General features: G+C 43.5%; 1 protein-coding gene across 1 annotated transcript; it reads right to left on the bottom strand.

The window, feature by feature from the left end:
• Positions 1-9,028: 9,028 nt before the first annotated feature.
• Positions 9,029-12,980, bottom strand: LOC123127523 (uncharacterized). Its single transcript, XM_044547251.1, has 5 exons — positions 12,685-12,980; positions 11,739-12,056; positions 10,909-11,110; positions 9,890-10,118; positions 9,029-9,446 (listed from the first exon to the last, which is right to left on the bottom strand). The coding sequence occupies exons 1-5, from the start codon at positions 12,781-12,783 to the stop codon at positions 9,215-9,217; spliced, it is 1,080 nt and encodes a 359-aa protein (XP_044403186.1). The 5' UTR covers positions 12,784-12,980; the 3' UTR covers positions 9,029-9,214.
• Positions 12,981-15,151: the final 2,171 nt, after the last annotated feature.

Here is a 15,151-nt window from a genome sequence, read left to right as displayed (position 1 = left end):
ATCGAGTACGGTGAATCATGGGCCTCTTGCAGAATCAACTTCCTGATCTCCGGATCATTAGGCACATAAACGCGGTCCTCAAACCATAAGGTATCGTGCTCATCCTCATGAAATCCTTTAGATTTTCCTTTGCTCATCTTCTCCTTTATAGAGGCAATCTCCCTGTCGGTCTTCTGAGCTCCTCAGATCTTATCCATCAAAGTAGACTAAATCTCCAATGCTGCAACGTAGCCTCTCGGAACTATCTCCAAACATAGCTCACGAAGATCCACAACTAACTCCTTTGGTAATCCTCCGGTCATGAGTGTGTTGACATGGCTCTTACGGCTCAACGCATCGGCTACTATGTTAGCCTTTCCGGGGTGATAATGCAATCTCATATCATAATCCTTGATGAGCTCCAACCATCTCATTTGCCTGAGATTCAGCTCCTTCTGCGTGAAAATGTACTTCAAACTCTTGTGATCCGTGTACACCTCACAATGGTTTCCGATGAGAAAATGTCTCCAAGTCTTCAATGCATGCACTACGGCTGCTAACTCCAAATCATGTGTAGCATAATTCAACTCATGGGGCTTAAGTTGTCGTGAAGCATACGAAACAACTCTTCCCTCCTACATAAGCACTGCTCCAAGTCCTCGACGTGAAGCGTCACAATACACCTCATAATCCTTGCGTTGATCTGGCAAAATCAACACTGGCGATGTAACCAAACGTTTCTTCAACTCCTGGAAACTGGCCTCACATTCCTCAGTCCATTTGAACTTGTTATCCTTCTTCAACAACTCCGTCATAGGTTTTGCAATCTTCGAGAAATTTTCAATGAATCTCCAGTAGTATCCTGCGAGTCCAAGAAAACTCCAGATCTCTCCAACTGTTGTTGGGGCTTCCCAATTTGTCACAGTGACAACCTTGGTGGGATCTACAGCTATTCCTTCTCCGGATATAACATGTCCGAGGAATCCAACTTCTTTCAACCAAAACTCACATTTGCTGAACTTGGCGTATAACTGATGTTCTCTGAGCTTACCAAGTACCAAACGCAAATGTTCTTTATTTTCTTCTTCATTCTTCGAGTAAACTAGTATATCATCAATGAACACTACGACGAACTTATCCAAAAACTCCATAAACACTTTGTTCATCATGTTCATGAAATATGCAGGTGCGTTAGTCAGACCAAATGACATAACGGTATACTCATACAGCCCGTACCTGGTGGTAAAAGCTGTCTTAGGTATATCCTGCTCTCGAATCTTCAACTGGTGGTATCCTGATCGCAGATCGATCTTGGAAAATACCTTAGCTCCTTGTAATTGGTCAAACAAATCATTGATCATCGGCAACGGGTATTTGTTTTTGATTGTTACTTCATTCAATCCTCGATAATCAACAACCATCCTCAACGATTCATCCTTCTTTTCCACTAGAAGTACTGGTGATCCCCAAGGTGACGAACTTGGGCGAATATATCCCTTATCCAGTAACTCCTTAATCTGCTTCTTAATATCCTCCAAATCCTTTGTAGGCATTCTATACGGTCTCTTAGATATTGGTCCGGTGCCTGGCAAAAGCTCAATCAAAAACTCAATGTCCCTATCCAGTGGCATGCCTGGTAACTCTTCTGGAAATACGTCCGGAAAATCTTTTACCACCGCTACTTCCTCCTGTACAACTCCTGTTAGGGAATTTACTTGAGTCCTATTTGGCACATGCCGTGATACATACTTGATCCTTCTTCCTTCTGGGGTGGTAAGCAAAATCGACTTACTGGCGCAATCGATGTTTCCTCCATACATCGATAGCCAATCCATACCCAGAATTACATCCAAACCTTGTGATTCCAAAATGATTAAATCCGAGGGGAAAACATGCCTACCTATACTCAATGGCACTTGAAAACATCCTCGACTGGCCATATACTCCGCTCCTAGTGAGCTTACTAACATAGGTGTTCTAAGAACTTTGGTGGGCAGTTTATACTTATCCACAAATCCCCTTGATATGTATGAATGCGATGCACCAGTATCGAAAAGAACGATTGCAGTAAATGACTTAACCAAAAACTTACCTATTACTGCATCTGGCTGGGCTTCAACCTCCTCCACGTTAACGTGGTTCACTTGTCCCCTGTTGAAAGGGTTCGGCTTCTTCCCCGAGCTTCCATTGCCATTTCCATTCTAGGCTTCAGGACATTCATTGGCATAATGTCCGGTCTTCTAACACTTATAATAAGTGACTTGGCTCAGGTCTCTCTTGGATGGGGTTGATGGGTTGGTACGGTTCTGACCGTTGCTTCCCCCATTCCCATTATCGTTCTTGGGGCCATTATGATTATGCGAACTTCCTCCTCCATGGGTATGCTGAAAATGTCCTCCCAATTTCGGGGTAAAACGTGGCTTCTGCTGAGCTCCTGAATTGTATTTCCCTTGTCCATACTTCCTCTTGCGGTTCTCAATCTACTGTTGCTTCCCTTCAATCATGAGAGCTCTATCTACCAACTCCTGGTAGTTGTTGAAAGTTGCTACCATCAACTGCATGCTCAGCTCATCATTCAGTCCTTCCAGAAACTTCTCCTGCTTAGCTACATTTGTAGCAACGTCATCTGGGGCATAACGTGCTAGCTTACTAAAGTCATCCACATACTGGCCAACGGTCCGTCCTCCTTGGCGCAAGTTGCGAAACTCATGCTTCTTCATGGCCATAGCTCCTGCTGAAACATGGGCAGTACGGAAAGCCTGCTGAAACTGGTCCCATGTGACAGTGTCGATAGGATAAGTGGCTGTGAAATTCTTCCACCATGATGTTGTTGGTCCATCCAACTGATGTGCGGCAAAGCGCACCTTCTCAGCATTAGTACATCCTGTAGTGGTTAACTCCCTTCCAATCTTGCGGAGCCAATCATCTGCAACAATCGGCTCGGTGCTACTAGAGAACACCGGCGGATTCATCCTAAGAAAACGGGTTAAGTGATCAACAGGTGGTGGCGGGGGTGGGTTGTTGTTGTTGTTCCCCTGATTCTGATTCTGGACTAGCAACTGTATCAACGCATTCTGCTGCTGGATCAACTGAGTGAGCTCCGGTTGGAAAGCAAATCCATTGTCACGTCTCGGAGGCATCTGAGGGTTTTAGAAAAGATGAGAATATAGAATAGAATGAGGTCTAGAGGGAAAACACTACCCATATGCACATGAGTCAAATGCAAAAAAAACACTTCATTCAATCAAACAAGGGCATACAACGGTCTAACTATCGTTATAAAAGTGCTCAGACTATACTAGATACATGGGAGAATACTACTACTGATATGGTGGTCGACTACAAAAACGGCTCCGATGAAGACTCCATGATATCTGCTCCAGCTTCATCAACATAGTCATCATTGCTATCGTCTGGGTCCGAGTCGGTGTCGTCGATGATGATGTAGTTCTCTAGACAAGTGCAATCATCTTCTCATCCAGTTGCGGGAAATCCCATGAACACTTTTAGCTTCTTATTTAGATCATCATTCTTCTCCACTAGTGTTGCTATTTCCTCCTCATATCCATCGCGTGTAGACTTGAGTTCTTCCTCCAGCTCCGTGATCTTGGTCATGGCCTTCTTCAGGTCTATCATGCCTGCGCACATCTGGTTCTCCTGGCGTCAAATGTGCTGGTTTAACTCCTGGATGAAAGCTGCAATTGATCTATCTTTCCTGGTACTGATCATCTCCCATTGCTCATCTCGGCACCCAAAAATCGGGTAGATAGTATGATTAGTATCATTGAGATCCTTGTGGTAAACTTCTCCAATACGTCCCATGGCGATGTGGGATGCCATGCTCTTTCCTAGACTCCAGGTTGGTGCATCAAAGGAAAACTCTATGGGCTCGGTGACAGGTGTGAACGTCCTTCCTGAAACTTGAACTTGAATCATCCAGCGCTCCTCTTCAGGTAAAGTGGCGTTGTAGGTCCTGGTGAAGCTTGGTACTCCAATGTTCAGGTATCTAGTGACTTCCTTCAAGTGACGTCCAAAGGGTGTATCTTTATCCGGTTGCGTGAACTTGTTCCTTGCATCTGCCATCCTAAAAGAGTAGAAAATATGAGGAGTCAGAAATGAGAAGAGTGAGTAGTGATCTAGGGCTTTTAGCTTATTGGTCGTGTCCTACAGTCAGCGTGTGCTCTGATACCATCTTGTAGCGACCAGACCTCAAACAGTCTGATCTCTGTGCTTTAGTATCATTCCTGGATCAGTAATGCTGACATGCACAGTACTTGAAGGATTTATAACAGAGCAGCAATCACACACTTATTACATCGAATGTCTCAAAAGAGAACTTGTTACAAATAATATGGCTTAAGGCCATCTAATAACGATAACAGCGGAAGGCTTGGAAGATAAGTGAGTCCATCATCTCCAACGGCATCACTGAGTATAGAACCACGACCTAAGGCTCCTTATTCGTCGTGTGAAAAGTCTGCAACATGAACGTTGCAGCCCGAAAACGGGTCAGCACATGGAATATGCTGGCAATGTAACACATAGAGAGTAGTGAACCGAAACAGGCTATACTACATGCATATATGGCTGGTGGAAAGCTCTATGGTTACAGTTTTGCGTAAAGCCAATTTTTCCCTACTGCAAAGGAATAAATTTTATTTAACTATCATGGTGGTTGTTAAACATTGAGAGTGTAGACACCCTCTCAATCCCAATTAAACATCATCATTAAAACCCAACAAAATTAATTAAAGTCACATGATGAGATTCACATGATAATCCAAGTACTAGATACTCAAGACGTCCATAACTGGGGACACGACTAATCATGATTAGTTTATACACTCTGCAGAGGTTTGCGCACTTTTCCCCACAAGACTCGATCTCCTCCGTTGGATTTATCGCACAACATGGTGTTTGAGAAACGGATGACCGAGATACAGTCTTTCAGAAGCATTAACTCTTTACTCTGGGTGGACCGTTACACCTACTTTCCCCTACATCTGCTAGCCCACCACTGAAAGAGCTCACGCAACATACTGAACTATGGCAGCGCCCATAATGGCTTGTGGCTGCACACGGAAGTTTCTAGCATGAATATTCTCATGATCCCTTTGAGCCTGGGTGGCGGTCCATAAAGAAAAACAGGCAATCGCTGGAATACCCAGGTGCCTTAATCCACCCAGATGTGTATTAAAGTTGCCACCTTAAATAAACCATTAATTAACAATCTCACATCTGTCATGGATTCACTCACCCAATCCACGTCTACTAGCATAGCATGGCATAATAAGCAAACGTAGAGTAACTCTCAAGGGTTTGATAATAAAACAGGTAATAGGTACTACATCATCTACTTCCCAAAACCCACATATTAATCAGATCCTAATCATGCAATTGTTTGAGGGTTGATCTAATGCAATAAAACTGGGTAGTAAAGAGGTATGATCAAAGTGTTACTTGCCTTGCTGATGATCCGTGAAACCTAGAGATTCGAAGTAGCAAGCGGCACACTCCGGGTACTCTATCGCAAACAAACAAGCATACAATAAGTACTCATCTAATGCACATGTAAAACTCAAATAAGAGAACTAACCAGAAAGTTCAACTTAAAAACTCCGGTTTGCAAAAAGAATCAAATCAAACGAAGCAACGAAAGTCAAAAGGCGAAAGAAAGAAGCTTCGTTTACTAATCTGAACCTAAGTCAAATTTTACAGAAGCAAAAACTTGTTTGAGTTGGTTAAACGGAAAGAGGGTTTCGAGATGAAACTCTAGGCGCTTGAATCGCCTGATTCCGATAAACGAGCGAAAAGTTATACTAGAACGAAAATCGGATCAGAAATCGCGATCAGAAATAACCGCGGAAAATCCGAGAAAAAGAAAAACTGACGAACAGATTAACGAACGAACGTTCGTTAACTGTGATTAAACAGTGAACTCGTCTGTCAAAACGAATGAACGGGCGAACGTTCGCTAAATAAATAAACCGGAAAAACCAATTTATATAAAAAATGAAACTAGGGTTTCTTAAAAAAACGGGTCGGGTTTTAAAAAAACGGACCACGGCGGCGGCGGCGGCTATACCTCCGGCTTGGCTCCGGAGGGGCGACGGGACGGCGCGGGGTGGCGGGGCTGCGGCGGCGGTGGCTCCTGGCGGCGGCGCTAGGCGGCGGGGCTGGGACGGGGCGGCTCGGCGGCGGGGCTGGGACGGGGTGAGGGCTGCGGGGTAGCGGCATATTTATAGGAGGGGGGCTCGGCCGGCTTGGGGAAAGGGCGACGGCGGAGGCGGCTCGTGGTCGGACTCCCCGAGTCCGACGGCGACACGGCGGGGCTGGCGGTGGTGCTGGCGAGGCCGGCCCGGCTCGGCTGGGCCTTGGCCCAGTCGGGCTCTCGCGCATTTTTTTTAAAAAAAAATCCGCTGAACAGAAAATAAATTCTAGAAAAATAAATAAAAATCTAAAAATGCCAAAACAAATTTTCACCGTCTAAATAAAATATTTAAAACGAGATGAACATTTTCTTGGCCTAAAATGCAGTTTTGAAAATTGTGCATTTTTTTCTAAATTCAAATAAAATAGCAAAAACTCCAAAAAGAATCATATTTGATTTTTTTTATTAAATCCTCAATATTTCTTTATTTTTGGAAAGTCATTTTATTCCCTCTCTCATAATTTTTTAATAGAAATAATTAAAGATAAAATAAATAAAATCAAATGATCATATTTTTAAAATTTGAGAGAAACCCAAATATGAAAATAACGAAATCCCTAACTCTCTCCGAGGGTCCTTGAGTTGCGTAGAATTTCTGGATCAGACCAAAAGCAAATAAAATATGATATATATTGATGATCTAGTGTATATATATTAAAATATGATATATATAGGATGTTACACTATCATCCCAATACACATCATGTGTACAAAGAAATAAAGCCAAAAATCCACCACATAAGCCTTCTGCGTGCACTAAACCGTGAAAATCAAAAGATCCAAAATCTCCAACTCCACCATGTGCTCCTGTAGGCTGTAGGTCCATTAGGCTTCCTATCTCTTCCTCCCGATGAGTAGCTTCAGCCTGTTGCGTAGCTTCCTCTTTTCATCCAACAAATCTCACGTCTGTACAAGCACCCAGTCTGCTCACCCACGGGCAGTTCTTCAACTTGACCCAGCCTCGTACGCTTGCTACTCGCGAGAGCACTGCCTGCTACGCTCGCCAACTGAAGTTGCCGCTGGCCTAGCTCCGCTCGTCCGCCTGCTACTACGTATGTTGTCTGCCGAAGTGAATCACGCCGGTCATGTGGCCCGCAGACTCTGCTCGGCCTCGCTGCGCTTCTGGCCCACCAGCACCCACACGTGGGCCTTGAACCTTGCACGCGCCAGGGCACCGGCGCGTGCACCGGCGCCTTTGCTCCCGATCGAAGATCCATCGATCTGCCGTCGGCGGCCTTGCGTGACTGTGCTGCAGCCACCGCTACTTCCATCGATCTGGATCGATCCAATCTGCCCACGAAAGACCTACACCAACGACTCGCTGCTCACGATGATCCGCTGTCGCTTCTTGTGACCGGCTGCCGCATGCTGCATCACGCCACCCAAATCACTGTGCTCCTTCAATGACTGGATCGCTGCCGCCTCATTGATCTGCTGCTGCTAGTTACCGATTGCTTTCGATTCGTGTCGTTGTTGCTGTACTGGCCGAGACTTCTCCGCGACATGAAAACTGCCCGCAACATCCGTTGTCGCCCAATCGCGTCGCCTGTCATAGACCTTTTTTACACAACCACGATCTTCTCTAGATCAACAATCCGCGACCTCTTCGAACCTCACTCTGAAACCAGGGGAGGCATAACACGACTTATAAAAATGGGGGTGTCCCCTCCTAACAGGCTAGTCCTTTGGAGGGGAGGGCCCAAGGCCTCTCATAAATCGGTGTTGTTCTCCGGTTGGGCCTGGTTGACGCATGTGGGTCGAAACGCTGATGCTAGCGAACCCAAGGTTTGCGTAACATTTTCATTTTCTTTTCTTTTTAAATGGGATCAAACTTGAAATGTTGACCATTCATACAAAATGGTTTGGAATTTCAACTTTGTTTGTCCCGAGTTTATGCACCACCAACATTAGAGCATAAAACGATTTTTGGCAATTTTCAGAACCAAACTACATCACTCTTGTAGTTAAATTTAGGCAAGATCTGATAATTCACTAAAACTCAACTAAGTGGATGGAACAAGGCAATATTACTCTGAAATGGCTGAAACTTGGTTAGTGGCCATCCAATGTGGCCTACTCTTGATGAAAAATGAAATGGCAGAAATTTCAAAATTATTTGAGGCACTTCCTTCTAAAAAAAAGGTCATTTATGAGAATTTCAAATACTAGGCAAGAAAACATTCAGACCCCAGCGGTGTACTCCACTACATATACGAAATCAACGGTTATAAAAACACATTTACACATTAGGTCATTTGACGTTTGCGCTACTCTATAAGCGGGTGGTCTCAAGTTCGAGTCCCCTTCCTATAGCATAATAATAAGCCATTTTTTTTATCACGCGTTATATGCTCTGGGGTGGTCTCAAGTTCGAGCCCCCTTCTTATAGCATAATAATAAGCCACCATTTTATCACGCATTATATGCTCTAGGCCTACCTACGAGTGCGCAAAAAAAATAAGACCAACCCAAGGATTAACCTTCATTGGCATTGTTTTAAGAAAAAACTCCGTGAACACCGCGCGTCCAAACCATGAACTCGATGGGCTGGCAACAACCTCAGTTGCCCAACCAACGGGTCCATGCCCCGTCCTCGACCTACAAGTGCACCCAGTATCAGTCAAAGACTTCGACCAGACAGTAAAACCCCCATTCGGGCTTTTGTAAGGATGGACCACGCGATAGAGGGGGAAAAGTGAGGACTGCAAACAAGCATGGGCAAAACTGAGGACTAAACAGTGAGAGCCATCAAAATAAAAATCCCATAAAGAAAAGGTGCCCCCGCCACAAATCTACTACTACTATCCTGTGAAACACGCACTTAAAAAACTAGCCACATGCAAGCAAAAAAGGTAATATGCTTTAGGTTTTGACAACACTTCCTTTACGAGTACAGCTGATCGGTGGCAATATACGAACAAAACATGGTCAGATTGAACACCCCAAATTTTCTATATCCGTATAATTAGAACCCACAAGAGTACTTATGAAATTTCCATCAAATTTAGAAGTTTGATTTCCATTTTAAACTTCACTAGATCTTGTTCTCGTATCATCAGCAGCACCTTGGGTTTCATCTGCATCCTCATCCTCGGCTGCATCTGTACATTCTTCAGTACTCGTTGTGGCATGGCTGGTGTAATTGCTAGTTTCTGTCACATTATCCTCAGTATGTTTATCCATCATCCCAGACAGAGCCAACTTCGGAGACCACTCAAGGACATCATCAATTATATTAGAAACCTTCTTTTGGTACCTGAAGACAGAGAAAAATAGAAGGTTATGCAACTAGATTTCAAGCCCTCCGTTACCAGGGTCCGGTGCCTCCCTGGCAACACACGACTAGTTATAATTCATGGCAAGAACCACATCTATACTGATAGTATTCTCTTTGACAGGAAAATATACACTTTTGCTAGTATATAAATTCTAGTTGAACACAGTGACCCAATACAGGTGCAAACCAAACATGTGATTTCTCTATTCTGGGAACAAACTGTGGACTGTCGAAATAACAATTGCATAGGAGCTATCTTGAAAGTTTAACTGCATATGTGCCAAAAAATGGAAGGCAGGTGCCTGGAATATATTGCTGAATGCAGAGGAGGTGTGCTTGATAGAACACTTCATTGACCGAGTTCATCGCTCAGGTGACACTAAGGCATGAGACAGGAAAATGTATTATAGAAAAGAAATTACCTCGCTCTAGCTGCTTCATCTGGAGCGTGATGTCTAAGCAGCAATATCACCAATAAGGCAACAGTAGTATAGAAAAGTCTTGATGTCCACTTTGGTCGCTCTCCCTCATCCTTCACAGGCCAAAACTGAACGAGTTCTCTAAATGTGGTCTCCTCTGCATTTATATTGGGGAAGAACCACACCCGTTTTCCAAGAAGAACCCATAGTACGCCAAAGATGGCAGCTCTTACTGCAATTCCATCGAACATGTAAACAAATATCATCATTCCCAAATTTAGAGAATCTAACAAAGGAATGCAAGTGGGTATGTGGGATAATCCCACCACATAAAATAGTATGGCAATAGAAGCAACATAAGCATGCACCAACAGCACTAGTAACAGCCGGCTGGTAAATGTTTGCCTGAAACCGCGTCACTTAACAATTCCTAGTGCCGAATTTCTTATGTTCTCTCACTAAGGAATATATGAAATGAAGATATTGTACATGAAGAAACAAAAATATGTTCAAACTTTATCATGTACAACACAAAAGAAGAAACCCAATCCAAAGGAGAAATGGAACCTAGGCTAGGCAACCCCTAGGGCAGGCTAGGTAGAAGCCCTTTATAACAGTGCCTGGCAGGTATAGAGTTATGGCGACCTGCCTACTGTTATTTTGAATAAATTTGCAGCTCTATGTCAATCATGCAAATAGATGTGCAGCAGTGCCAGCTGAGACATTTAGTTCTACTCCAGACGGTGCCACCAACAGGCATACTTAAAGTTCCGCAAGCAGCATGCAAAATCAAATGTTAGATACTCCCATAGCAACTTAACTATGCCTCTGTGAAACTGATATACAAGGCTTTTCCTTTACAAAAATACTAAATAGTGGCATATTATTCATGAATGCAACACAGAGAATGTGCATTTTTAATGCATAACTAGCAATACACGCAACTCAGACTGCTAGGGCTAACTGCCACTACAAAACCAGAAGATGGCAAATATGAGAGAGATTCAGGAAGGGAATCTTACACAAAAGCAGGGATACAATGAACAGTAAAGCTCCAGCGCAAGAGTACAGTACCACAATCTTGCATTGGTATGGGTAAACTGGAAATAAGCAGACTGCCAACGCAAAGACAGGCCAGATAAATGAAAGAATCGTCTGCCACAAGGTCCGTCTTTTGAGAAACATCCAAGCGTAAAAACCATCATTTTCAGTGAATACTTGTTCCTGTAAGTACAAATGAAGCTTTAGTTCAATAGGAACAAACCCACAAAAAGGATAATAACCTGAAAGCAACAATCTGTAGTAGCCCTTTATTACACCGCAACAAGAAGGTGAAATGCATTCGCTACACATAAATGATAAAAAGCCAGACAATGTAGGAAATCTGCTGGTTCAGACTTGTATTGTTTCACTTCATAGGCTGATAGTGTCATTATCTTACTTGCTACATGCATCAGGAACAGACAAGGTAATGAACCTCCTACTCATACAAAAAAATCGCTTGACATCAACAAAAAAGTGAAATGCATTTGCTACACACAAATTGTTAAAAAGTAAGGTGCAAGTTCACACGGCGATACAGCCATACAGGGACACAGGATATAGCAATTTATAGAAACAGCTACAATGCAATATGGAGAGTACATACATAAATAATAAAATAATGCTATGTGATGAAGACAATATAATAGTTTCTTCTCTCCCTCTCCCTCTCCCTCCCTCCCCCCCCCCCCCCCCTCCCTCCCTCCCTCTCATAATAAAATAATGCTATGTGATGAAGACAATATAATAGTTTCTTCTCTCCCTCTCCCTCTCCCTCTCCCTCTCCCTCCTAAGCAGCACATAAAGTTACCTGATGTATCTCCAAATGAGCAGGCCAGGATGATAACTTTTTCTTTCCTGGTCTCACAGTTTTCCAAACTCGGTCACACCTTATTACGAGGTTCTTGATAAGCAAAGTGTTGACAATATCTTCAGCTTCCATATCTTTATCCGGCCCTAAAATTTCCCCAACTTCTGGATGATTCTTGATGAAGGTAGTAAAATCTTTTCCACGAAAATACTCAACGCGAGTTTCTTGCATGACAGCCCATCTCGATTCCAGCTGCTTGTTATCCCGAACCTTCTCAGCAAACAATTGATACACATCTTTCTTTGGAACTGGCTCCTCCTATACAGCAAAATGTTATTTTATCACTATTAACCATTAGGGAAGAACATGTCTAAAATTTGTCAAAAATCTTGCAGTCTTATACAATATAATACGGATGACCATACTATCAAATCTAGGTGATCCAAAAAGTATCCTGTCTGCTCTCAGGTAATCAGGTGTAAGCAAATAATGGCAAGCAAACGAGGTATCCTCTGTGAGGATCCACTCATGTGGAGGTCCATAGGTAGAATATATCACACACCGCAGTGAAGAAGTGAAGTGGAGGCTACAAGAGTGAACACACCCTAGCAGCTGGAACACGGTACTTCAAGGGCACGGCACAACAAAGTCCCCCCAAAATCCCAATTTGTGAAAGACGAATAGAAATCTTTTAGCCACCAGTGCATCCACGGAAGCAACTAGACAGACCGAGCACTTCGCCGGATCTACTATAAAATTCTGTGAGAACGCTCAAAGCTGTCCAATTTGTAAGAGGACGCCCTTATACTCTTCTTACAATTATTTCGTTAGACCACGCCGAGCATTCCAACCAACATTACAGAATGAATCTAAGGTGCCCCTCAAAACACGAAAAAGTGCACATCAGAACAGCATCTTAACTCAATGTACGATGCAAGGAACAGACCTGGGAACAGGCACGGGAGGAGCGGGAGCCGGGGGCCTTCTTCCCCTTTTCCTTCTCCGCCGCCTTGGCGGCCGTCGCCTTGGCGCCCTTCCCTGCCATCTTCGCCGCCCCGACCCGCAACGCTGGAGAGACGGCGAAACCCTAGCCCGTGACGGAACCAGGCCAAGGGACTGGGTCGAAATCCGGATCTCACGTCCGATTCGAGAAATTTCGCCTTTCGCCGGTTTTTCTGCCCACCTCCCTTCTATTCCTGACGTGACGAGTTTTTTCTTTTTGACAAACACCTGACGTCAACGAGTAGAAGCGAGAAACTCTCGTGTTTGCCATCTCCGAGGATTTTGCGGCCGAAAAAAAATGAGAAAGCGAAGAAAATTAATACTCCTAGTCCCTCTAATCCCATTTAATGGAGGCGATTACCACTATCTATCTATATTTATATCTATACCAATATAAAAAGATCCAAAGGGACAGATCCAAACCATCACGACCGTCAAATCATATTATCTAGCGGTTGAAATCGCTCCAATGTTGAGCACCAAACACGTTAACGCTCTAATTACCCACTACTGCCATTTGTTATAAACACATTTTGACTCAACGTTATCCCATGAAATCTGTCATGTAATTAATATCATACCATTCCCGCGAAAAAGAAATTGATATCTTATCAAATACCACCGTGCAACAGATATATCTTACCTAATATAATGTGCAACTAATATCCTACCTAATATAAACGTGCATTGCACATACATTATTACTAGTATGCAAAAAAGAAAAGAAAAGAAAATTTCATTCATCGGCATTGACATCGACACTCACCTTCATTCCCCTCGACATCGACACCCACTCCCCTCCATTTTCTCCTCCATTCCGCTCGAGTGAACTTCTTCACGCTCCGGCGATTCTCCACCATCCCTTGGCGTTCCCGGCTCCACCGTCTCCCTGGCTTTTGGCTCCATCGTCCCCAACATTCCTCGGCTCCATTGTTCCCTGACTCTACCGTCCTCTGGCATCACCTAAAGCAAAAAAAAACATCATTTTTGTTCGAAGCGGCAAGGAATCGTCGGACCTGGTGGCTACCACGTTGGATCTGCGTGCAGCGGTGCTAGATCTGGTGTCGGTGGCAGCGAGTCAACACGGAGCCGTCGACAGGACCCGCGACTCCTGCACCTTCCCCATCGTGTGTCTTCTCTCTCTCTCTCTCTCTCTCTCTCTCTCTCTCTCGGATAATGCGGTACATACTCATCAACATATGTTCTTATTTGTAGTTTTAGTACTCCCCATTGAGTAGATGTTCTCCCCGCCATGTAGATGCAGTAGATGTAGTCCTTATCTGTAGATGCAGTAGACTTGTTCATTTCTTGCTCCATTAGATGCAGTAGATGTTCTTGTTCTTGGTTGTAGATGTTGTTGATGTTCTTGTCTATTTCTCACTCCATTAGATGCAGTAGACTTGTTCATTTCTTACTCCATTAGTTGCAGCAAGTAATGTTGCAAGAGTGCCTGGGTAATGCAGTAGTAGGGTCATGTTTGTTTCGTGACATGGGTGTTGCATGCTTGGCCTGGACCATCCCTGAAACTCGCCTGACAAGTGTTTGGATGGTGTCCTGGAAAAGTAAACGTTTGCCTGGCCTGGTTATCCTTGGATGTGTGATTAGCTTGGCCTAGATATAAAAAGAAAATGAAAGAAGCTGGCATTGTCATTAGCCTGTGCCAGGCATCCCATCTCTTGCGCCTAGCCAGCAGCCTGGGCCTAACCACGAGCCATGAGCAAAATGTCCTACGTGTGAGTATTTCTTAATCACTAAAATACAAAGTAATAGCCTAGGCAGGAACCAAACACACATACACCAGGCTAGCATTGTCAGGCGAAAACGTCCACCATTCTCAGCCTCTGCCCAGGCACTATTTTTCCCCCACGCATGGTGTTCAAGTTTCTAAACAACCAGACCCTAGATGCAGTACTCCTTTTGTTTGTAGGTGTATACGTAGTATTGTCTGTAGATGCAGTTACTTTGGTAATGCAGTACATGTTGTAACAAGTACTATTGTAGCAAAAGAGTAGATTATATCTAGGTGTACATTCTGCAAATGTATAAGTATACTTAGATGACCATTTGAAGTAGTACTCCTACTATTCGGTAGATGCAGTAAAATTTCTCTGATGTTTGTAGTAAATTCCTTTGTTGTTAGATGTACTTAGATGACCACGTGAAAAAAATTACTAATGCTTGGAGTAAAATTTACTGCAATTGTAAATGAAATCTGTAAATTGTGTATGCATTTGCAATTACTGACTTATTGTTTATTACTCCTTCAAATGGAGTGTAATATGTACATTTGCAGTACTCCTGTAAATGGAGTACATCTGTACTTTCATTTGGAGTAGATGACATCTGTAAATGGTCTATACATCTATGCATTTTGGAGTAAATGACCATTTATCTTTTGGTATGACCTATAA

Source organism: Triticum aestivum, chromosome 6A (assembly GCF_018294505.1).
Source record: "Triticum aestivum cultivar Chinese Spring chromosome 6A, IWGSC CS RefSeq v2.1, whole genome shotgun sequence".
Lineage (NCBI taxonomy): Eukaryota > Viridiplantae > Streptophyta > Magnoliopsida > Poales > Poaceae > Triticum > Triticum aestivum.
This window is presented reverse-complemented; position numbering and strand designations above follow the sequence as displayed.

What these genes read in the sequence shown, in the direction of transcription:
- LOC123127523 (XM_044547251.1), bottom strand. Translation starts at nt 12,783, where the DNA reads ATGGCAGGGAAGGGCGCCAAGGCGACGGCCGCCAAGGCGGCGGAGAAG. An exon ending in CTCATTTGGAGATACATCAG is followed by an intron (nt 11,111 to 11,738) that starts GTAACTTTATGT and finishes TTGTACTTACAG; the next exon opens with GAACAAGTATTCACTGAAAA. An exon ending in CATTGTATCCCTGCTTTTGT is followed by an intron (nt 10,119 to 10,908) that starts GTAAGATTCCCT and finishes ATGGAATTGCAG; the next exon opens with TAAGAGCTGCCATCTTTGGC.